Source organism: Herpailurus yagouaroundi, unplaced genomic scaffold (assembly GCF_014898765.1).
Source record: "Herpailurus yagouaroundi ecotype Mexico unplaced genomic scaffold, PumYag 569, whole genome shotgun sequence".
In the NCBI taxonomy this organism is placed as follows: Eukaryota; Metazoa; Chordata; class Mammalia; order Carnivora; family Felidae; genus Herpailurus; species Herpailurus yagouaroundi.
In genome coordinates, this window is record NW_024412786.1 from 3943564 (window position 1) to 3969159 (window position 25596).

The 25596-nt window shown below is 38.3% G+C and overlaps 1 protein-coding gene across 5 annotated transcripts in view; it reads left to right on the forward strand.

Moving 5' to 3' along the window:
* The window catches only part of KDM2A (lysine demethylase 2A), a 114612-nt gene that overhangs the window by 22824 nt on the left and 66192 nt on the right, over positions 1-25596 (forward strand). The window contains exons 1-2 of one of the 5 annotated variants that reach the window (XM_040465760.1): positions 8075-8123; positions 11570-11718. The exons of 2 other annotated variants lie outside the window; for them this stretch is intronic. In XM_040465760.1, coding sequence (XP_040321694.1) covers positions 8090-8123; positions 11570-11718 — 183 coding nt within the window. In that variant the 5' untranslated portion in view covers positions 8075-8089. Of the gene's footprint in view, positions 1-8074; positions 8124-11569; positions 11719-16303; positions 16337-25596 lie in introns of those variants that run through there. 2 more of the 5 variants (XM_040465764.1, XM_040465762.1) reach the window with 2 other exon arrangements.

Consider the following 25596-nt stretch of genomic DNA (forward strand, 5'->3'; position numbering starts at 1 on the left):
AATAAATTCCTGTATATTTATCACCAACTGCAAAAATCATTAACATGAGGAACTCTTCTTTCACCCCAGGCCTCTACTCCCTCTCAATTATTTTGAATTAAATCCCAGATAGGTTCATTTACTTCATCTGTATATATTTAAGTTATATATAAGTTTTTGTTTTTTTTTTTAAGTTTATTACCTTGAGAGAGAGGGCCTGTGTGTGCAAGTGGGGGAGGGGCAAAAAGAGGGAGAGAGAACTGTGAGATCTCATGAACCGTGAGATCATGCCCTGAGCCGAAATTTACAGTTGGACACTTAACCGACTCAGCCACCCAGGCGCCCCTATATCTAAGTTTTTAGTAAGTAAATAGTAAAAGTAAAATTTACTGTTTGTGAAGTATAATGCACATACAGAAAAGAGCATAAAATGTAAATTTATTATAGTTCAGTGAATGATCACAAAATGAATACCCTGGTAACTACCACTTGGTCAAGATTTGGAATTACCACCACCTCAGAAGCTTTCTCATGCCCCTCCCAGTCACTGGTTTGTTTTTCTTCACTAGTGGAGACTGCTGGCTCTATAATTTAGTTTTACTTCATTTTGAGCTTTTAAGAAATGGAATAATATAGTGTGTATTCTTTTGTGTCTGGCTTGTTTTGCCCAACATTGTGAGATTCATCCATGTTTCTCTGTAATACACAAAGACTTCAAAAGCATAGCCATATTGCCAGTATCTCAGTAAAACAATGAATGGTTCTTTCTTTCTTTCTTTCTTTCTTTCTTTCTTTCTTTCTTTCTTTCTTTCTTTCTTTCAGATTTTAGTTTTAAGTAATTTATACATCCATTGTGGGGCTTGAACTCACCACTCCAAGACCAAGAGCTGTATGCTGTACCTACTGAGCCAGGCAGATGCCTCTGAAAAATTTCTTAATATCTTTATTGTTCAAATTTCCCTAATCATCTGACTTTTTTTTTAATGGTTGGCTGTCTCATTTTTCTTTCTTTTTTTTTTTTTAATTTTTTTAACATTTATTTATTTTTGAGACACAGAAAGATACAGAGCATGAGCAGGGGAGGGACAGAGAGAGACAGGGAGACACAGAATCTGAAACAGGTTCCATGCTGTGAGCTGTCAGCCCAGAGCCCGAAGCAGGGCTTGAACCCACAAACTGTTGAGATCATGACCTAAGTTGAAGTCAGATGCTCAACCAACTGAGCCACCCAGGCACCCTATCTCATTTTTCAAACAAGGCTAGCCACATGTTTTGTATGGTTGCTCTGTGTCTGAAGTCTCTCAATCTGTTGGTCACTTCTCCCCTTTTTTCTTTTTCTTTTCTTGTGGAAATATTTGGTTACTTGTCTTCTAGAATTTCCCACCTTCTGGATTTTGCTGATAGGATATTTGTGGCGTCATTTAAAATGTTTTAAATTTATTTTTATGTTTTTTAATGTTTATTTTGAGAGAGGGAGAGAGTGAGCTTGCGCACATGAGCAGGGGAGGGGTAGAGAGAGAGAGGGAAAGAGAGAATCCCAATCAGGCCCCACACTCAGTGTGGAGCCCAGTGTGGAGCTTGATGTCAGGACTGTGAGATCACGACCTGAGCCAATAGGAGAGTCTGACGCTTAACCGAATGAGCCACTCAGGCGCCCCTTGATGGACATTTACATTGTTTTCCATTTGGGGCTATTATGAATAAGGTTGTGGTAAATATTCTTAAATAGGTTGATGCAGACTTGTTTTTACATACAAAGGAGAAATTGCTAGGCCATGTGATAAATATATGTGTAACTTGAGAGATTGCTAAGCTCTTGAAATGCTATTCCATTTTATACCTCCCCCCACACAATGATATTTGAGATTCCATTTTATACCTCCTGCCCATAATGATATATGGGATTCCATTTTATACCTCCCCTCCCCCCCCACAATGATACATGAGATCTGCTGTTGCTCCATATTCCTGCCAGCATTTTGTTTTTGATATTGGCCATTCTAATGAGTACAAAGTAATATCTTATTGGGGCGCCTGGGTGGCGCAGTCGGTTAAGCGTCTGACTTCAGCCAGGTCCCGATCTCGCGGTCCGTGAGTTCGAGCCCCGCGTCGGGCTCTGGGCTGACAGCTCAGAGCCTGGAGCCTGTTTCGGATTCTGTGTCTCCCTCTCTCTCTGCCCCTCCCCCGTTCATGCTCTGTCTCTCTCTGTCCCAAAAATAAATAAATGTTGAAAAAAAAATTAAAAAAAAAAACCAACAAAGTAATATCTTATTACTTTAATTCGTATTTCTCTGATGACTAATGATGTTGAATGTTTTTCCATGTGCTTATTGGCCATTTGTGTATCTTCTTTGATAAAATGTTCAGATCTTTTGCCTCCCACCCCCTTTTTATTGGTTCGTCTTTTCATTTTTGATTTGTAGGTTCTTTATATATTTGGATACAAATTCTTTGTTAGATGTATGTGCTACAAATACTTTTTGCAGTCTGTGACTTGTCATTTTATTATTATTATTTTTAAGGTTATTTATTTATTTTGAGAGAAAGGAAGAGACAGTGCAGGGGAGGGGCATAAAGAGAGAGAAAGAGAGAATCCCAAGCAGGCTCTGCACTGTCAGCACAGAGCCCAAAGCAAGGCTCCAACCCATGAACTGTGAGATCATGACCTGAGCCGAAGTCAGATACTTAACCAACTGAGCCACCCAGGTGCTCCAGATTGTAACATATTTTAAAGTGAGGGTTATAAAATTTTATTTTTCATTCCCCATATACCTAGGAAGAGTTAAAAATTATTGAGTTCGTCTTTGAATAGCAGACATTGATTCACATCTTTCATTTGTGGAAAATAATAGATAGGTTTTTAAAAAGTAACTTGAAGAATTTACAACTGTTCTGTGGTTAGATTAAAAAATACTTTTTTTTTTTTAAACTTACTTTTAAGAGAGAGAGAGAGAGAGAGAGGTGGAGGGGGGAGGAGCAGAAGATCCAAAGTGGGCTCTGCACTAACAGTAGAGAGCCTAATGTAGGTCTTAACTCATGAAATGTGAGATCATAGCCTGAGCTGAAGTCGGATGCTTAACCAACTGAGCCACCCAGGTGCCCCTTGTTTTTATAATGTTTATTTATTTGTTTTGAGAGAGAGAGTGCACACACAAGTCAAGGAGGAGCAGAGAGGGAGGGGGACAGAGAATCCCAAGCAGGTTCTGGCATGTCCGTGCAGAGCCTGATGCAGGGCTCAATCTCCGATCTCACGGTTCGTGAGATTGTGACCTGAGCCAAAATCAAGAGTTGGGCGTTCAACCAGCTGAGCCACCCAGATGCCTCATGAAGTGACATTTTAATTTTTTGTTAAAATATTTAAAAACTGGGGCGCCTGGGTGGCTCAGTCGGTTGAGCATCCGACTTCAGCTCAGGTCATGATCTCACCGGTTGTGAGTTCAAGCCCCGCGTCGTCGGGCTCTGTGCTGGCAGCTCAGAGCCTGGAGCCTGCTTCAGATTCGGATTCTGTGTCTCTCTCTCTGCCCCTCCCCTGCTCGTGATCTCTCTCTGTCTGTCTCTCAATAATAAATGCTAAAAAATTTGAAAAAATATATTTAAAAACTATTTCATTATTGGTTATAAATATATGAGGAAATGAAAAACTAGCAAAACTAATATTTATTTGGTACACTAATTTAAAGCATTAGAAACATTGAATGTTAAAGTGTTTTATTTTGGGGGGCACCTCGCTGGCTTAGTCGATGGAGCGTGTACCTCTTGATCTTGCAGTTGTGAGTATGGGCCCCATTTTGGGTATAGAGATTACTTAAAAAATAAAATATTAAAAAAAATTTTTTTAATGTTTGTTTTTGAGAGAGAGAGAGAGAGAGAGAGAGAGAGAGACAGCACGAGTGGGGGAGGGGCAGAGAGAGAGGGACGCACAGAATCGGAAGCAAGCTCCAGGCTCTGAGCTGACAGCACAGAGCCTGATGCGGGGCTTGAACTAATGAACCATGAGATCATGACCTGAGCCAAAGCCAGACACTTAACTAACTGAATCACCCAGACGCCCCCAAAAATAAAATCTTTAAAAAAAAAAAAAGTTTTTATTTCTTTGTTTAAAAACGTATTGAGTAGTTTAAATAGTGCTCGCCTGCTTCTTGTCATAACTTACAATATGGAGCACATATCTTTTGGGTGTTGTGGCTTCCATCCTTTGTACTTTCAGGGTCATGTAATATCTTTGAGAGTTCCTTTAAGAACTCTTCCTCTGGGACATCTTCATCCTTGTTGTCATAATCTCTTTCCTTATTTATGTTGAAAAGTTTGCCTGTACTAATTTTCTCTGATGTGTGTAACTCCCATTTATTTTCTTTCCAGGTTTTACTTCTAGCATTATCACTTTTCGTTTCTTTGCTTCATTTTCGTCTTGTTGGCCAGCTCCCTCTCTTGATTGTCCATTTTGTAAATGGGTTTATCACTGGTAGAGTAGGAGGCAATACAACTATATACTTTGCTGTTTGTGTGTGAACTGAATAATGTGTCCAATGACTCATCACTAACAGACTTTGAAAGAAGTGATGTGATTGGTTACTGATCATGATGTACATCTGTTGTTTACATGGTGAATTGTGGACTAAGGAACTCGCAGTAAAGTTTATATTTTATGCAACAACTCAGAGTTCATATACCATGGTAATTAAAATTTGAAGTATGTTGTTGGGGGACTGATGTTATTTAATTAACTAAACTGTGGTAACTGAAATTTGTGCATATTGGGAGTATGCAAAACAAGTACTACCTGTGTAAAGAGCATGTACGAATGAATACAAATTTTTCTAATGTTAGATTAACTCCTTGCAGGCAGATTTATGTTAATTGTATTTGTTACTGAATTGTAGCTATGGTTTACAGGGAGGATCAGATGATGAGACTGGATGTATATAAAAGTCCTTTGTTAACCACAACACATAGAGAACAAATGTGTGTTATGGTAGGGCAACCAACATATACTGAATATTTCTAATATACCAGGCAGTATTTTAGATATTTTACATGTATTAGATACGTTATTTGAGTATTGTAGCAACCTCTGAAGTTTGGTGGTGTTTTGTACTATCTCATTTTATAGATGAAGAAACTGAGGTACAGAGCTAATGTAAGTTTAGTAATTAGCATCAGATCCAGGATTCAAAGTTAGATATCTCTGGCTCCAAATCCATATGTATTTTACAACTCCCATTTTTCATGGTGGTTGTTGGGGATCCTCCCAGAGGCCATTTGATAGTGACTAAATTGAGAGTAAAACATGAGGAAAGGAGCATTTTAGCTATATTTTATTTTGTTTGTGGGGCTTTAGGTGATGAAATTCAAGTTAAGTATTTTGGCAAAAATACTGTACCACTGTGTATATATATTGCATTATATCATGAGACACCGTGTCAGGTTACCTCACTCCTGATGATGCTAGGTTTGACTCTGTTACAGTTATGATTGTCCGGTCTTTCCTGTAAAAATGTATTTTTTCCTTTGTAATTGGAAAGTAATTTGTGGTGTGGTACCTTGAGGTTCTTCAGCAATTTGACTGATCATCCATTTATTTTTATTTTATTTTATTTTATTTTATTTTATTTTTATTTTATTTTATTTTATTTTTTATTTTATTTTATATATTTTTTACTGATCATCAATTTATTGTCTTTTCTCAGATATACTTTTATCTTTACAGGTAACCAAAAAAATTTTTTTTAAGATTTTATTTTTAAATAATATCTGCACCCAACATAGGGCTAGAATTCATAACCCTGAGATAAAGAGTTGCATGCTCCACCAACTGAGCCAGGCAGGCACTCCAAAAATTATTAAAAATTTAAAAAATTGGGGCGCCTGGGTGGCGCAGTCGGTTGAGTCCGACTTCAGCCAGGTCACGATCTCGCGGTCCGTGAGTTCGAGCCCCGCGTCGGGCTCTGGGCTGATGGCTCAGAGCCTGGAGCCTGTTTCGGATTCTGTGTCTCCCTCTCTCTCTGCCCCTCCCCCGTTCATGCTCTGTCTCTCTCTGTCCCAAAAATAAATAAACGTTGAAAAAAAAAATTTAAAAAAAAATTTTTTTTAATTAAATAACGTATTTTTTATTGTAGGAAAGAATTAGATGAGCTCGGGAAAAAAGATCCAAAGCACCATTGAACTTCTTTTTATTTTTTTTAATAACTTTGTAATTCCTAAATTATTTTGGAATCATGTGTTCTATGAAGTATGTCAAAGGCACTGTTACTGTATTTTAATTGTTAACACACAAATGCACATTTGACCTGCTAAACTTTTGGAGTTTTTTTCTTACTAAAAAAATTTTTTTTAAATGTTTATTATTTTTGAGAGAGAGCGCATGAGTCGGGGAGGGGCAGAGAGAGATGGAGACACAGAATCTGAAGCAGGCTCCAGTCTGCGCTGTCAGCACGGAGCCTGACATGGGGCTCAAACTCCCAAACCGCAAGATCATGACCTGAGCCAAAGTCAGACCCTCAACTGACTAAGCCACCCAGGTGCCCTGGCTTTCTTTTTAAATTTTTATCAGTAAGCAAAATATAGCACTCAGTTGCAGAAACTCACGAGAAGGTAGAATTTGAGCTCTGCTCGGTTGGTCTAGATGTAGTGGCAAAGAAAAAGAGAAGAGTTCTACTTATGGTTACTGGGTGGATTGTGGTGACAGGAATTCAGGAATCAGGATTAAGTAATGGCTTCTCTGGAAACGGTGAGTCTTGAACTGGTGAGGGAAGAGAGCCAAAGAAATAATAATCTTAGAAAGGAAGACTGGAAAAGCACAATATAGAACTTAGTTGTCTTGACATCGGACCGAATTTCCTGAGACCCAGTGAGAAGGTATCTTAATGTTGGGGGCAAGATCAAAGAGGGTGCGGTTGTCCCAACATGGTGGGGGAGGAAAGCTATAATTGTTAGCTTTTAAGTTTTGATGTTCTTTGTAAAGTAAGTCATGAGGTCATCATTTGTAAGGAAAGATGATAGAATGGGGAATAGAGTTTGGGAAAGGAACTTGAAACAGCATGTGTAGTATGAACTGATGCTACTAAATACAAAATGAGCAGTACCAAAACTGGAAGGAAAGTAACCATTTACATTTATTTATTTATTTACTTATTTGCTATAGAAAGCTCTTCAGTTTATTATTGGTTACAAACTATAATGCCATGTTTTCCCTATCACTTTAGTGGGTTTTATCTATTTATTCCTTAATCGGAGGATAAGTGTTTTATAAAAGTTCTCAAAGGTACTAGCTTTCTGGTCTCATTTGGGATCATGTTAATGATTGAAATTCCTTGATAACCTGGCTGAGGTCTAAGTTAATTTGTGGCGCTAACAGTAAAGATTTCCTGAGCCAGGTAAAAACAGCCAGAAACGTAATGCAAGATGGAAGTTGAAACAGAACTAAAATTTATGAAAGTGTCTGCCATGTGAGTCTACAGTATGTAATCAACTTAAAAACAATGCTATTATGAAAGATTTGGTGTATGAAAGTAGAAATAAGCCTTGTGTGTATTTCATCCAGGCTTAACCATATCTCTTGTGCCATCTTAGGAAAGGTCAGGTTAAAAGATAGGCCTTTCACTGGATTTCAGGAGTCATTGAACCTAGCTAAAACTTATTAAAGTAAGAAGGAAAGAGAATTTCAGGGATCAAAGGCTTACCCAGAGACTGAGTAATTCCATTACATTAGACATTCTTGTAGTAAGACTTCTGGCTGAAATAGTGGTGATGTAAATCGACTTGATAACATACATTTTGATTGATTAATGTAGAGTCTTTACTAGATCATAATACTTGGTGTAAGTACTTGTTGCTGTCACTGTCGTTAAAGAAAATGATGGGGTATTTTGGTAGGTAAACTCAAATCATAGATTTTTTTCCCTTTATTAGAAACAAATAATCCATGCCATAAAGTGCAATCCGCTGAAATTGTCTATTGTACTTCACCTAGAATAAACCAAAAGAGCTGAGGTATGGGCCTGTGGTAGGTACCTAACTCAGTACTACAGTTCTACTTAAATCTCTTAAAACTTTCAATAGGTTCAGGATGCCACAGCCCTATTCAGCTTTTCAAAAAGCCAATCAAATACGGATGTTCCTACTGCTTCCTTTATTGAGGCAGACAGGTAAATAAGCAGATTTTCTTTTGGAGCTCTTTAAGGGCAAAAGCTAAAAAGTGTTTTCTCTTTATTCCTGAATTAACTCAATATTCCTTTAGCAGGACTATATATAACCAGTGTGTTAAGTTCCCTATGGTATGCTTTAGTGTCGTTTTGGAGTTCCTTCTGGGTCCCAACATTTGTGTGACCTTAAACAAGATACTTCTTAACCTCTCTGAGTCTCAGTTTACTCATTTCTTTTTTTTTTTTTTAATTTTTTTTTCAACGTTTATTTATTTTTTGGGACAGAGAGAGACAGAGCATGAATGGGGGAGGGGCAGAGAGAGAGGGAGACACAGAATCGGAAACAGGCTCCAGGCTCTGAGCCGTCAGCCCAGAGCCTGATGCGGGGCTCGAACTCACGGACCATGAGATTGTGACCTGGCTGAAGTCGGACGCTTAACCGACTGCGCCACCCAGGCGCCCCCAGTTTACTCATTTCTGAATGGGGGTGGGGGGGCAATAATGATACCTTTTTACGGTTGTTTGAGGATTTAATGGGATAACGACTGTAGACTGCTTTGTGAACAATGAACTTTTAATAAATGGTATATATTATAATTTTCAAAACTAAGTTCTATAATGAACTAGTTCTACATATTTCAAATCTGGTTTTTAATTATGCAAATAAAATATGAATGCATTATTGCATAAAATTAAAGTTTTACAGATAAGGTATTTTTTTAATGTTTATTTTTGAGAAAGAGGGAGTGTGCATGCACGCGTGCTCGAGCGGGGGAGGGGCACAGAGAGAGGGAGACACAGAATCCTAAGCAGGCTCCAGGATCTGAGCAGTCAGCACAGAACCTAATGCAGGGCTCGAACTCACAAACCGTGAGATCATGACCTGAGCTAAAGTCAGATACTTAACTGACAGGGGCCCCAAGTTTTACAGAGAAGGTTAAAGAGGCCCTTAACTCTCTAGCCCCAATCCCTTCCCCAGAAGTAACTATTTTATCACTTCATGTATCCTTCCCTGTCTTTTTCTTTACACACAGTTTCTACTTCATAGTTCAAGAATTAAAAAGATAGTGACTTAGTAATTTTGAAAATATTTACAATTTCTGGTTATTAGAATATGTATTTTTATAGACTCAGTAACAAAATGATAGCAAAATTCAACAATTTGTTACATAGTGTCTGATCTTGAGCCAAATTGTAGAATTCTTTATAACCCTCGAAAGGTTTAGTCAAGGGGAAGAAGCCAGAAGAAATAAACATAGCTTAAGCCATTTAGCTCAAAAATATACATTTGCTTTTCCAGCCAATAAATATAGGTCAGAACTTATGAAATTTACTGTCTTTCAGCTTATCTTAAATTCCACAACTATGAGTCAAAGATATTGTTTGTTAGTCTGACAAGTAAAAAAGTTTTCCTTTTCTCAAAAATGGGAAAATGTTGCCACTTTCTTTGGGGGCAAGGAAAGCGTTTGGGGGAGGATAATAGGAAAGTGTAATTGAAGCTATTCTTTTCATATCACTGATCCTCAAGTATACTTAAATTATTTTTGTAGTGACCTGTGGCATTTTTGTTAGCAGTATGTACACATTGGGAAGTAGATTCCATCCCACTTAGGGAAGGAGATTGATCTTGAAGTGATGTTACTCGTTCTCCTAAAGCCACTTGTTTGGACAGAATTTTCTTTTTAAGTAAGGGAAGGTCAAGAGGAAGAGGCTATAGTTAATTTGGGAGCAGGGATCTAAGAGTTGGAGAATATGGATTTGACATGATCTCTCTTCTGTGGAGAATGAGAGGTAAGTTGGACAGAATTATGTGGAGAGGGGTTAGTGGACGAAGGAAAATACCAGTTTAGAGTGGTGTTATTTCTAATCACTTTGGGAGAGTGATGGTGGAGAGTGGAGCAAAAGACTCAGCTCCTCTTCTTTCACTCTCATCTTAGACTGAACCTGGCAATGAAGGTCAAAGAAAAGAACTCCCAGCCCAGTATGTGTGTGACGTGGTGCAGTAAAGTTCCTTTTGCCCAGAATAGAGATGTGATAACTTTTTTTGTTTGTAGGGTGTCATGCGGGATACCAGAGTAGGGATTGAAGTTAGTTTGTAAGTTATACCTTGATAAATAGTTGTTGTTTACCTGATTATCATATGAAAATATAGAACATTTCCAGCCTATGTTGCCTTGGGAGATTCATATACATATATTAATCACTTTATTGGTAGCTCATTTTCTAAGCTTTGCTTTTGTTGCTTTTTCCAAGAGTTAGATCGTCCTGTCCAGTGTAGTAAGCCACTAGTCACATGTGGCTGTTGAGCATATGAAATGTGACTCATCTAAATTGAGATGAGAGTATAAAATACACACTGAATTTTGAAGACTTAGTATGGGAAAAGAATGTAAATTATCCCCGTAATTTTTCCATAATGATAACATATTGAAATGCTATTATGTATTACATATGAATAGATTTAATGATTTAAATAAAACATATTAAAATTAATATCACCTTTGGGCTGCCTGGGTGTCTCAGTCGGTTAAGCATCCAACTTCAGCTCAGGTCATGACCTCACAGTTTGTGAGTTTGAGCCCCGCTTTGGGCTCTGTGCTGACGGCTCAGTGCCTGGAGCCTGCTTCCGGTTCTGTCCCCTCTCTTTCTGCCCCTGCCCTGCTCATACTCTGTCTCTGTCTCTCTCTCAAAAATAAATAAAGCATTAAAAAAAACATTAAAAATTAATATCACCTTTAAAAAATACAGCTACCAGAAAAAATTGTACATGTAGCTGACATTATGTTTCTTGTGGGCTCTGCTGGTCTACAACAACCTGCGTTAGGGATAAGTAATTTTTTTCTTGCTGTAAAATTTCATATGGGTGGTTCTAGAGATGTTATGTGATTTTAGTTCCATAAAAATGCTTCAGGGGTCATTTAACTTGTATAGTCAGATATTTTTCCCCTTTGGGGGAAATTTTTTTTTTCAAGTTTTTATTTAAATTCCAGTTAGTAGTTAACATACAGTGTAGGGGTGCCTGGGTGGCTTAGTTGGTTGAGTGTCCAACTCTATCTGACTCTTGATTTTGGCTCAGGTCATGATCTCAGGGTCATGGGATTGAGACCCGCGTCAGACTCTGCACTAAACATGGAGCCTGCTTAAGATTCTCTCCCTCTGCCCCTCTCCCCACCTCCCCCAGGGTGCTCTCTTTCTAAAATAAATAACACCAAACATACAGTGTAATACTGGTTTTAGGAGTAGAAGTTAGTGATTCAACACTTACATACAACAACACCCGGTAGTCATCACAAGTGCCCTTCTTAATACTCATCGTTCATTTAAACCATGCTTCTGCCTAGGAGGAGAATTTAAATTTAGTTTTATCTAAATCAGTGGGAATATAGGCTTACAGTGCCAAATTGTGTGTGTTTTGTGTTATGTGCATGCACGTATGTGTTATTTTCCAGGAATTCCTATTCTAGTGATCATGGTGCATCTTATACCCATGGGCCTTATACCCATCAGAAGGCCCGGGTCCTACCAGTCTTCCTACCTGATTAAGCCTGTCCTTGGAAGAGTGATGCTTTTTGGTCCCAGAAAAGAATCCTGGAACCAGGTATAGTCCTCAGCCCAGCTTGTAATAAGCCCTATTCCCGAGGAATATGGAACATTAATCTTAACATATTGTCAGACTTCATATTAGGCAGTTTCAAGCCAGTTTTCTATATTCATAAAATACATTTTCCCCCAAACATTTTTATTTTGAAAAAGTTCTAATACAGGAAAGTTAAAAGAGAAATACAATGAACATTTATATATCCTTCAGAGTCCCCAATTGTTTAAAAAAAAATCACCACGTTTCTTTAGTTCTACATGTATTTTTTGGAGTGGAATTATTTGAAAGTAATTTGCATATCATGATGTTATCCCTAAATATTTCAGCACACCTCTCCTAGGAATAAGAAATTACCTTACCACTAATATATTGTCTTACTTAAAGAAAATTACAGTAATTCCACGGTATCCAATGTTAACTTTTCCCCAAATGTTCTGCATAGCCTTTTTTCTGACTTTTTTCAATTCTGGATTTAGTCCAGGTTTATGCATTGCGTTTAGTTATGACTCTTTAGTCTCTTTTCACCTAGAGTAGAGGTCAGCACCTGACAATCCATATGCCAAGTTTTACTAGCCACCTGTTTTTGTACAGTTTACCAGACAAAAATAGCTTTTACATTTTTTTCTGTATCATTGAAAAAAAACTTACAGTAAAGTTCACCTAACATAAAAGTAACCATCAACCATTTTAATGTGCACTATTCATTGGCATTTGGTATATTCAGTATGTTGTGTAACCATCATGTCTTTCTAGTTCCAAGACATTTTAAGCACCCAAAAAAGAAACCTTTTACCGTTAAACGGTCTCCCCATTTTCTTTCCCTGCAGCTTCTGCTAAGTACTAGTTGCCTTTCTGTCTCTGGATTAACCTATTTTGGATGTTTCATAGAGATGGAATCATAACGTGACCTTTTATGTTTCGCCTCTTCCACTTAGCATGTTTTTAAGGTTTGTTCACATTGTAGTGTGTATCAGTATTTCATTCCTTTTTATGACTGAATAATAATCCACTTTGATAAAGGTATATCACTTTTTGTTTATCCATTCATCTGTTGATGGACTTTGGCATTGTTTCTACCTTTTGGCTATTTTGAATAGTGCTGCCATGGGCATCTGTGTATAAGTATTTTTTTAGATACCTGTTTTTAGTTCTTTGGTTTTAACATTTTTAAATGGTTGGAAAAAAAATCAAAAGAATAGTATATCATGACATATGAAAACTATATGAAATTCAAATTTCAGTGTCCATAAGTAAGGCATGCTTATTCATTTGTGTGTTGTCTATGGCTGCTTTCATACTTCAGTGGCAGAGTTGAGTAGTTGTGATAGAGACCATATGTCCCACAAAGCTTAAAATATTTTCTCTCTGGCCCTTTATAGTAAAAGTTTGATGACTCTGAACAGTCTATCTATCTTTTTGTTTTTGTGACATTGATTATTTTTAAGTTTGTTTATTTGTTTAGAAAGAGAGCACGTGGGGGAGGGGCAGAAAGGGAGAGAATCCCAAGCAAGTTCCACATGTTGTCAGCACAGAGCCCAACTCGGGGATCAATCCCACAAACCATAAGATCATGATCTGAGCTGAGATCAAGAGTCAGATGCCCAACTGACTGAGCCACCCAGCCACCCTGTGCGTGTGTGTGTGTTTAACTAATAAGACTTTTTTTTTTTTTTTTAACATTTATTTATTTATTTTGAGAGAAAGAGCAAGCAGGGGAGAGACAGAGAGAGGGAGAGAGAGAATCCCAAGCAGGCTTCATGCTGAGCCCCAGGGCTCAGTCTCACAACTGCGAGGTCACAACCTGCACCCATACCAAGAGTCAGATGCTAAACCAACTGAGCCATCCAGGCGCCCCTAATAAGGCTTTATTTTTGAAGCAGTTTTAGATTGCAGAAAAATTGAGCAGGAAGTAGAATTCCCACATACCCCTTCTCTGCCCCCCAGTTTCTCCTGTTAACATCTTGCATTAATGTGGTACATTTGTTATGATGAACCTACATTGACACGGTATTATCACCCAAAGCCCATAGTTTACATTAGAGTTCGCTCTTTGTGTTTATAATTCTTTGGCTTTTGACAAATGTATATGGTTATGTATTTGCCATAAAAGTATCATACAGGATAGTTTCACTGCCCTAAAATTCTATTATGCTCCATTTATTTATCCCTTCCTTTCTCTGTTTTCCTCTCCCCCTCACACCAGCAGCTAGAGATATTTTTATTCTCTCTGTAGTTTTGCCTTTCTAGCATGTCATATAGCTGGAATCCAAATACAGTATGTAGCCTTTCCAGGCTGGCCTCTTTCACTTAGTAATATGCATTTAAGGTTGCTCCATGTTTCTGTGTCTTGAGAATTCATTTCTTTTTATTGCTGAATAATATTTCATTGTATAGCTGTACCACCACAGTTTGTTTATCCATTTACATACCGAAGGACATCTTGGTTGCTTCCAAGTTTTGGCAGTTATGAATAAAACTCCTATAAATGTTTGCAGGTTTTTTATGGACATACATTTTTTAAAAACAGGCTATTTTTTAGAGCTGTTTTAGATTCGTAGTAAAATTAAGTGGAAGGTACAGAGTTCTCATATACCTCCTGCCCTGCTATGTGCACATAGCTTCCTCCTCTATCAGAATCACACACATCAAGTGTTATATTTATTAACACTTAATGAACCTACAATGACATTAGTCCCAACGCCTATAGTTTACATTAGGGTTCACTTGGGTGTTATACACTGTATGGATTTTGGCAGATGTATAATGATATGTATCCACCATTACAGTATTACACAGAATAGTTTTCATTCTGATTCTTGAAAATCTGTGCCCTGCCTACTTATCCCTTCCTCTCCATATCCTCTGGCAACCACTTACCCTTTTACTGTTTATAGTTTTGCCTTTTCCAAAAATGTCACATAGATGGAATCATATGGTATGTATATAGCTTTCTCAGATTGGCTTCTTTCACTTAGTAATATGCATTTTAAGTTTCTTCCGTGCCTTTTCATGACATAATAGCTCATTTCTTTTTAGTGCTGAATAGTATTCCATTATTTGGATGTATCACAGCTTGTTTATCCATTTACTTACTGAAGAACATCTTGGTTGCTTCCACATTGTGTCAATTATAAGTAAAACTGCTATAAACATTTGTGTGCAGGTTTTTGTGTGGACATGAGTTTTCACTTCCTTTTGCAGATTTTTTTTTTCTGGTTGTGGCTTATCTTTTCATTCTCTTAACCGTGTCTCATGCAGAGCAGTTATTTTATTATTATTATTTTTTTAATGTTTATTATTTTTGAGAGAGAGAGACAGAGAGCAAGCAGGGGAGGGACAGAGAGAGAAGGGGGGAGACACAGAATCTAAAACAGGCTCTAGGCTCTGAGCTGTCAGCACAGAGCCCGATGTGGGGCTCGAACCCACGAGCTGTGAGATCATGACCTGAGCTGAAGTTGGGCGCTTAACCAAACTGATCCACCCAGGTGCCCTGGGATTGTGGTTTTGTTGTTGTAGCTAGAAACTTGTTGCCAAATCCGATGTACCTAAGCTTTATTTTCTAGAAGTTTTATAGTTGTGTGTTTTACCTTTTAGTCTCTGATCCATTTTGAGTTTTTGTGTAATGTTGTATAAGGTCAGTATTTGTATTTGGGGGAAGGATATGTATATCTAGTTGTTCCAGGAAAAGTTTCTGAAAAGATTTTTTTTCCACATTGAAATGTTAAATTGTCTTTGGCCCTTTGTCAAAGATCGGTTGACTATGCTTGTATGAGTGACATTATCATTTAAAATGAATTTGTCTGGGGGCTCCTGGGTGTCTCAGTTGGTTAAGCATCCGACTCTTGGTTTCAGCTCAGGTCATGATCTCTGGTTTCCTCTTGGAATCTGCATGGGATTCTCTCTCTCCCTCTTTCTCTGCCCTTCCCCCACTCACACTGTCTCCATAAACCTGGAAAAAAAATGTAAATGAATTTGTTTCTTCATTGTATAGTTTGTTTTCCTAAAATGTATTCCTTGTAAACTGGAACTTGGGTCTAGAGGATTAGATTCACATTAAACATTTTGGCAAGACTGCTTCCTAGGTGACAGAACACTTCAAATAGTATCAAGTCGGGAGGTACCCAGTATTAGAGTGTCCCACTGGTAGTGATGGTTAAGATTGATTAAGGTAGGGTGCTTGGGTGGCTCAATTGGTAGAGTATGCGACTCTTGATTTTGTGGTCATGAATTGGAACCCCACCTTGGGTGTAGAGATTGCTTTAAAAAAATCTCCTTTCTACTCCTGAAACCACTATTACACTATATGTTAACTAACCAGACTTTAAATAAAAATTTGAAGAAAAAAAAAAGATTGGTTAAGGTGGTAACTAACCGATTTTTCCATTATAAAGGTGTAGTTTTCCCTTTGCAATTAGTAAGTAATTTGTGTGGTCATACTTTAACCATATAACAAATGAATATTTGAATCTATATTTGTCAGGCATGTACTAGGTTCTGAAGAGACAACAGTAAAAAGAAAGATTTCTACTCTCACAGAATTTGCCTTTTTCCCCTCTAGGTTTCAAGACAGTAGTGGGATTGGGTCTATCCTTGGAGAGGGATGCATTTGCATCTTAGGGTATGTTGATAACAGAAAATTATATCATTGCAAAAGTATATGCCAGTAAGTACAGAGTTTCAGTATGAGATGATGCAAAAGTTCTGGAGATAGTGTGATGGTTACCTAACAATATGAATGGACTTAGTGCCATTGAACTACATGCTCAAAAATAGTTAAAAAGATAAATCTTATGTTTTATACATGTTACCACAATTTTTAAAAAGTATGTGCCATTATAATTTTCATCAAGCTTCCTATTGGTCTGTTTGGACTAGTTGGGAGAGAAACTTTCTGAAACAAAATTCTATAGTATATTTCTGGTAAAGAGGAAGAGGCAGTGATTTTATATCTCACCCACTGCCTTCAGTAGAGTTTGTCTTTGTAGTTTCTCAGGGAAACCATTAAGACCTCTGGGTGTCCTGGATTGTTCCCAGGCTGTGGGTGGAGCTTCAGCTGTTGGTAGACTGGCTCTGCCTTTCACTATGTGCTGTTTCCATTTGTTGCAGTTCACCAGATGCAGGCCTGCCTTTGTCAGGATACCAAGAGAGATCTGCAACTTGAACCATTGTCTGAATGCTGCAGTTTTGACCCAAGAATTCCTATAGAGTCAGGATAAGAGCAGTAACCATAATGCCAGTGATTTTTGGAAAGTGATTTTTGGCCAGTTTGCTGTGAAGGAAGTATAAGGGCAAGAGCTCAAGAGCACCTTTATTTGTGGCTGATGTAGTTTGGATAACCTCTCTTGCCTTCCTTTTTCCCTGAATTGACTGTGGAAGAGAAGGTAGTAGGAAAGGCTTTAGCGATGGCCGTAGCGTGATGTGGTAAGGTGAACTGTGACTCTCTTCAGTCTATAGAAGTTTTATCCATCTGAAACCTTTAATTGCCTTCATGTTGGAGAATGTGTAACTTATCATAAATTCTCAGTTTTTAGTCTACAGATTGTAGGTTATTTGTATGGCCTTTGCTTTGGCAGAATTGGAAATTATGTTGTCGTACAGTGTTTTCACAGTTTTTGACCTGCAGTAGGAAATATATTCTGTTACCACCTAGTACTTTGCATACTAGATATATGTAACTAATAGAAGTTTCAGGAAGTGGAAGTGTACTACGTTTTCTCATCTTTTCCATTTCATTCTGTCATTTCATTTTTCAAAAATGCATATATGACTTAAATCGATTTTTATAACTCACGGTTTAAAGATGATTGGTGTGGGGGCGCCTGGGTGGCTCAGTCAGTTGAGTGTCCGACCTCAGCTCAGGTCATGATCTCAGAGCTCGTGAGTTCAAGCCCCGCGTCAGGCTCTGCGCTGCCAGCTCAGAGCCTGGAGCCTGCTTCGGATTCTGTGTCTCCCTCTTCTCTGCCCCTGATCCACTCGCACTCTGTCTCTGTCTCAAAAATAAATAAACATTAAAAAAATTTTTTTTTAAATAAATAAAGATGATTGGTGTGGAACAGTGGTTCGCAAAGTGTGGTATATAGTCAGGATTCTTTTATAGGGGTCTGCAAAGTCCAGACTATTTTCATAGTAATGTTAAGATGTTACTTGTTTTTTTTTCTTTCTCATTCTCTAATAAGTGGAGGTTTTCCAGAGCTACATGATGTGTGATGGTATTACATGCAGGGCTAATGACATGTATATTTGTCTATTCTTGTATTTTCTATAATTTCCTAAAGTAGTAGGATATAAATGTGCCTTTTTTCAGATAGTAAACTCCATTTTCAGTACTCATATTGTCCTTTTACTTTTGATTATACCTGCCTGCTATAATCTCTATAACCTCATTGTGGTCTAGTGAATCATTACTTTGAAATCCTAAAGTTTTCCTTCAGCCTATGTGGAAACGTAAGTACAGTTTGTTGTCTTGTTTTGCAGTTTTATATATTTAGAGAATTCCTGGGGCATCTGGATGGCTCAGTCTGTTAAGCACTGATTGAAGCTCAAGTCATGATCTCATGATTTGTGAGATCAAGCCCTGAGATCAGAGCCTGCTTGGGATTCTCTCTCTCCCTCTCTCTGCCCTCCTTTGCTTGCTCTCTTTCTCAAAATAAATAACATTAAAAAATAAATGAAAGTTAAAAAAAGATAATTTCTCAGTTTTAATTGTGATCAGTAAGTATTGACATAAATATCCCATATAAACAAAAGCTGTTTGAGGTCCTCTAATTTTTAAGAATGTCAGGGGTTCCTGAGACCAAGAAGTTTGAGGGTTAAGAATGTAGACTTGAGGGGGCAATGCCTGGGTGGCTCAGTAGGTTGGGCATCCCGCTTTGGCTCAGGTCATGATCTCATGGCTCATGAGTTCAAACTCCATATTGGGCTCTGTGCTAACAGCTCAGAGCCTGGAGCCTGCTTCAGATTCTGTGTCTCCCTCTCTGTCTGCCCCTTCCCTGCTCACACTCTGTCTCTCTCGCCTTCAAAAATAAACATTAGGAAAAAAAAATTTTTTAAATGTAGACCTGGAGGTGGGGGAGGTCACACTTTGTATGTGTGTGGTTTAAAAATACACACACACATACACACACATATATACATATGTGTATGTGTGTGTATATGTAAGATCTGTACTCTTAAGTTTTTAAGTATACAGTGTTCAGTGTAAGCACAGTGTTGTACAATAGATCTAGAGATTTTTCATCTTGTGTAATTGAAACTTTATACACATTGAGCAGCAACTCCCTCTTTTCCCTCTTCCCCCAGCCCCTGGTAGCCACCATTTTACTTTCTGCTTCTGTGAGTTTGACTAGAATGTAGGCCTTTTTGTAACTGTTGGACCTAGACTGAAATCAAGTTACCTAACCTTTTTGATTCTTAACTTTCTTTATAACTAAAATTGACATTTTATTATCTTTCTTCATAAGGCTGTTGTGAGGATTAAATGAGCTAGAAAAATGGCCTTGAAAATAAATGCTTAGGACATAGGAAGCATTCATATGATATCTATTATTATTATTATTATTATTATTATTATTATTGAATATGTAGTAACATCTAGCCACATTGATATTTAGCTGTAGTTTGTTTTTTTTTTTTTACATTTTATTTATTTTTGAGGGAGAGAGGGAGGGAGAGAGAGCACAAGTGGGGGAGAGGCAGAGAGAGAGGGAGACACAGAATCCAAAGCAGCCTCCAGGCTCTGAGCTGTCAGCACAGAGCCCAACGCGAGGCTCGACCTCACATACTGCGAGATCATGACCCGAGCCGAAGTCGGATACTTAACTGACTGAGCCACACACGCACCCCTGAAAATTTTTTTTAATGTTTATTTTTATTTTTGAGGGACAGAGAAAGAGACAGAGGGCAAACGGGGGGAGTAGAAAGACACACAGAAGCAGGCTCCAGGCTCTGAGCTGTCAGCACAAAGCCTTACGCGGGCGTTGAACCCATAAACCAGGAGATCATGACCTGAAGTCAGATGCTCAACTGACTGAGCCACGCTGGCACCTCTTAGCTGTAGTCTTTCTTTCTTTTTTTAAAAAAAGGAAATAATTTATTTTAGTATTTTTATTATACCATTATATATCTTTTTTTAAATGTTAATTTTATTTTTTAATTTATATCCAGGTTAGTATATAGTGCAACAATGATTTCAGGAGTACATTCCTTAATGCCCCTTACCCATTTAGCCCATCTCCCCTCCCACAACCCCTCCAGTAACCCTCCCTCTGTTCTCCATGTTTAAGAGTCTCTTCTGTTTTGTCCCCCTCCCTGTTTTTATGTTATTTTTGCTTCCCTTCCCTTGTGTTCATCTGTTCTGTGTCTTGAAGTCCTCATAAGAGTGAAGTCATATGATGTTTGTCTTTCTCTGACTAATTTCACTTAGCATAATACCCTCTGGTTCCAGCCACGTAGTTGCAAATGGCAAGATTTCATTCTTTTTGATTGCCAAGTAATACTCCATTGTATGTGTATATACCACATCTTTATCCATTCATCCATCTATGGACATTTGGGCTCTTTCCATACTTTGGCTATTGTCGGTAGTGCTGCTATAAACATTGGGGTACACGTGCCCCTTCGAAACAGCACACCTGTATCCTTTGGATAAATACCTAATAGTGCAATTGCTGGGTCATATGGTAGTTCTATTTTTAATTTTTTGAGGAACCTTCATACTGTTTTCCAGAGTGGCTGCACCAGTTTACATTCCCACCAGCAGTCAAAATAGATCCTCTCTCTCCACATCCTCGCCAACATCTGTTGTTGCCTGAGGTGTTAATGTTAGCCATTCTGACAGGTGTGAGGTGGTATTTCATTGTGGTTTTGATTTGTATTTCCCTGATAATGAGTAATGTTGAGCATTTTTTCATATGTCAGTTGGCCATCTGGATGTCTTCTTTGGAGAAGTGTCTATTCATGTCTTTTGCCCATTTCTTCACTGGATTATCTGTTTTTTGGGTGTTGAGTTTGATAAGTTTTGTATAGATTTTGGATACTAACCCTTCATCTGTCATTTGCAAATACCTTGTCCCATTCCATCGGTTGCCTTTTAGTTTCGCTGATTATTTCCTTCGCCGTGCAGAAGCTTTTTATTTTGATGAGGTCCCAGTAGTTCATTTTTGCTTTTGTTTCCCTTGCCTCCAGAGACATGTGGAGTAAGAAGTTGCTGTGTCCAAGATCAGAGAGGTTTTTGCCTGCTTTCTCCTCAAGGGTTTTGATGGCTTCCTGTCTTACATTTAGGTCTTTTATTCATTTCGAGTTTATTTTTGTGTCTGGTGTAAGAAAGTGGTCCAGATTCATTCTTCTGCATGTCGCCGTCTAGTTTTCCCAGCACCACTTGCTGAAGAGACTGCCTTTATTCCATTGGACATTCTTTCCTGCTTTGTCAAAGATTAGTTGGCCATACGTTTGTGGGTCCATTTCTGGGTTCTCTATTCTGTTCCATGGATCTGAGTGTCCTTGTGCGAGTACCATACTGTCTTGATGATTACAGCTTGAAGTCCAGTAGCTGAATTATTTCTTAGCCACACTCACCTGTGTGAAGATGGATTGACTAAACTTCTCATTCTCACTCTGCTCTTCCCTTTGCCTCTAGACTTTTCTTAATTAACTGAGTTTTGTTTCCCAAATTGTGAGCTTCTTGAAAATAGCAGCCCTCTTCTATTTCTTTCTGTTGTGTCTTAGTACTCAGCCTTCAGTAAGCACTCAAGACGTGTAAGTCCTAGTACAAAGACCATGGGACACACAGGCTCGGAATTCCCATTAGGGTGATGGTGGGAAAAGAGCTTTTCAGGTCCTTCTCCTGATTGTTTACTCTGTCTTAGGAACTTTCCTCCACTGCCGAACAGGCTTCCTAAGAAGTCTAATGAAGGATGAATTATAATTATTAAATAATATCGGTTTCATTGGTTAATTCCATTCCTGTTGGCAGTATGAAGTTCAAACATAATTATCGTATTTCTCACCTGGGTTTCTCTCATTACAGTCCAACAATACAAGAAAATTATAATAATAGATGCCAAATAATTCATATTAGGGTGATTTTTAAAAAAATTTTTTAATGTTTATTTTTGAGAGAGAGAGACAGCACACGCGGGACAGGGGCAGAGAGAGCAGGAGACACAGAATCTGAAATAAGCTCCAGGCTCCGAGCTGTTAGCACAGAGCCTGATGTGGGGCTCAAACTCATGAACCATGAGATAATGACCCGAGCCGAAGTTGGACGCTTAATGGACTGAGCCATCCAGGTGCCCCTCAGATTAGGATGACTTAATTCTTATTGTCTAGTAGGTATAAATAATGATTACTTTTTTTTTTTTATAATGATTATTGCTAAAGCCCCTGATATTTGGAGCGACACAGGCAAAGATGTATGAATGTTGCTTAAGCCTTTTATTTTTGTTGATCATTCCTCTTCTCTCCAAGTCTACTTACAGCCTTCTGCTCTAGTCTTGACTGTCTTGATATCCAGAAACTTATTCTTAAGCACATTGCTACTCTTCTCTTCTGTTCACATTTGAGCATCCCTTCAAGCTCTCTGTACCCAGAAATCAAGAACAGAACCCACTCTGTTGTTTAGAGCAGAGGCTTCTCCCAAATTACACCTTCTAGAAATGACCATATTAAATTGCTGGCAGTGACGGGTGGAGAGAATGAAGTTGTTGGATTTCATAAAATTTTATCCCTAGGATTAGATATTTGGTGTGAGGAGATTTAGAGATGGTGGAATCAGAAGAGAGCTTCTGAAAGGGATGGACTTAGAAAGCTTATTAGAAGCATACTACTTGGGATGATAAGAAAATCTTATTTGATGTTTAATGCTATTTGAGAAGAGGCATATGAAGTATGATTTGTCTCTAGCCACATAGACCATTCTTTTTGGAAAAGATAGTTGGTTTCTCAGTCCAATGTTGATTCATGTTCAAAACCATAATTGCTAATATTTTTTGAGCATGTACTAGCTATTTTTTATTTCACTTAATCCTCCTACAGTCCTGTGCAATGACTTCTGTTAATTAAGCAGCTCATGTATAGTGAGAGGCTCAACCATGAGCCTGATTTGAACCCTGGAAACCTGGTCCAAACCCTAGCACTACTCTATACGGCCTCTTTTTTTTTTTTTTTTTAATTTCTTAAAATGTTTATATACTTTTGAGAGAGAGAGAGAGAGAGACAGAGTACAAACGGGGGGGCTGGGGGGCAGAGAAAGAAGGAGACAAAGAATCCGAAGCAGGCTCCAGGCTCTCAGCCATCAGCACAGAGCCTGACGTGGGGCTTGAACCCATGAACTGTGAGATTATGACCTGACCCAAAGTTGGGCACTTAAACAACTGAGTCACCTGGGTGCCCCAGCCTCTTGCTTTTTTTTTTTTTTTTTTAAGTTTGTTTATTTTTGAGAGAAAGAGTGCATGAGGATGTGCTAGCAGGGGAGGGGCAGAGAGAGGGAGAGAAAGAATCCCAAGCAGGCTCTGTGCTGTCAGCATAGAACCTGATGCCGGTCTTGATCCCACAATGTGAGATCATGACCTGAGCCAAAACCAAGAGTCAGATGCTCAACCAACTGAGACACCCAGGCACCCATAGCCTCTTTTTATGTATAGGGCACTTCACAGTTTATAGAATAGTTGTACATTTGTTCTCATATAAACTTCACAAGAATCCTGTGCATCAGGTGAAATTTTTGACATTTTCACCTGATGAAAAGGCATCTTAGGGAATTTGAAGCTCAGTGTGGTGGTACTTATACCCAGGCCCACACCCGCTTCTTAGTTCAGTTTCTTTGTTCTCACTATGAATTGCTAAAGATAGTAAATAATAGAGTCATATCTGAAGGTGAATTTGTTAAGAATTTTAACTTGGCTGAGGGTGATTGGTAGTGTTCTAGATGTGATACTTAAGTCTAGAGAAATTTAGCAAAGACGTGATTGTTAACTGGCACTATTGGCTTCCCTTGGTAGCTTGAGTATAACTGCCTTGTTAAATATTTTGTTGTTGTTGGACTTTTTAATGATGGGGTCAGTTTACCACTCTTTATTAATGTTCCTAGGTAGATTCAGGAGTGGAGACATAGTTTTCTCTGCTTTAACTTCAGTTGGCACAGATGGGTGACTGAAAGCTTAGAAGGAAAGAAGTCTTGCCAGGATTATAATGTAGTCATGACAGTGGGATAGGGGAGGAGTAAATGATTTATGGGGGACAGTTTAAAAAATCAGCTCTTTTGCCAATTCCTTCTAGAGCTTCTACTTCTAGATATGAAATTTGATGATCCTTTTTTTTAAGTTTATCTTTGAAAGAGAGAGAAAGTGTGAGTGGGGGAAGGGTAGAGAGAGGAGGAGAGAGGATCCCAAGCAGGCTCCATGCTTTCAGCACAGAGCCTGATGAGGGGTTCTAACTCACGAACACTGAGATCATGGCCTATGACGAAATCAAGAGTTGGACACTCAACCCCCTGAGCCACTCAGTTGCTCATCGTGATCCCGTTAAATCTCGAGATTGACCTTTGTCTGTGAATCAAAACCTTGATCATCGCTCCACAAAGGGACATAGAGGAAAGCATCCTGATGAGAGCAATGTAGCAAGGCTGGAAATAGGTGCATTTATATAATCTGGCTTCTAGTGACTTTTTGCTGTCTCACTAAACTCACTGAAAGATTCAGAAGATGTATGTGTGGCACATTTCATTGCTTGTGTTATTTACTGAGCAAATGTCTAGAGTTAGTGTTTTTCAGAACAAGCTGTCCTTTAAGGTCTGCAGCACCTTTTTCAATGACAGGCAGAAAGATCACTTACTTCCCCTTTAGATTTAAGATTTAACTTCGAGGGGTGTTTTCTTTTTCTATAAATTGTTGTTGCCTGACAGACATATTAACCTTTACCTTTTAGGAGCTGCTGTGGCATGACTTGCACCACATATTATACTAATGTCTTTCTGTTGCACCAGTTACATCAGTTACAGAAGATGTGAAAAAACTAGGCATTATCTCTGTTTCTGTGTTCTGGGTGTCTGTTGCTATAGAAACACATCAGGCAGTAAACAGATGTGTTCAGGGAGTATTTGAATCTCAGTGGATATTATTGGCTAATGAAAATAAAGTTAAAAAATTGGTCGAGTTGAGGGAGAAATTGAGTATTTCTGAGTTCATTATTGTTTCCATTTTTGGTAGGTGATATTTTTTTGTAGCATGTGGGTAATTTAAAGATTATTTCCTACTAACTGGGTCTTCTAAAATTCCCTTGTTTTTTGTTCTAGGAGGTAAATAATTGGAAGAAGCAAACTTTATACATTTTGGGGGGAGGATTATGATTTCACTTAGACTAATTTTTAAATGTCAGATAGTGGAAGTGATAAGTTTAAAAATTGTTCTGGGGCTACAAAAAGGAGGTGAAGGTTTGAAAGTGGGACAGAAGGTAGAGTGAGGAATTACACATCTTTACGAGGCTACTTGTGGATAAGGTAATTGTACATTTGCATGTTTCTAGAAAGTGTAATATTGCTGATACTTCTTTTGCCAGTATCCAAGGAAAAGAGTGTATGTATATTAGAAGAAAGCCTTTGAGGGAATAAAAATATGCTTTTGGTGTAATATTTGAACTCAGATTATTTTTCTTCAGGATGTTCTTCAGATGCCTTACCTTCATCCTGAATTTCAGAGAATGATTTTGCTACACTTGTAGCCACACTTTTTTCCTTTGCAGAATTGTGGCAGTATCATGGTTAAATCTGCAGCAAGCACACTGAACAGTTGATTATATTAAATGGTATGTAGAAAAGCAGGCAGTGTTGGTGGAAGGGATCCAACACTTTAACTCATTTCTCAGCCAGTTGGTTTTGTGGAGGGC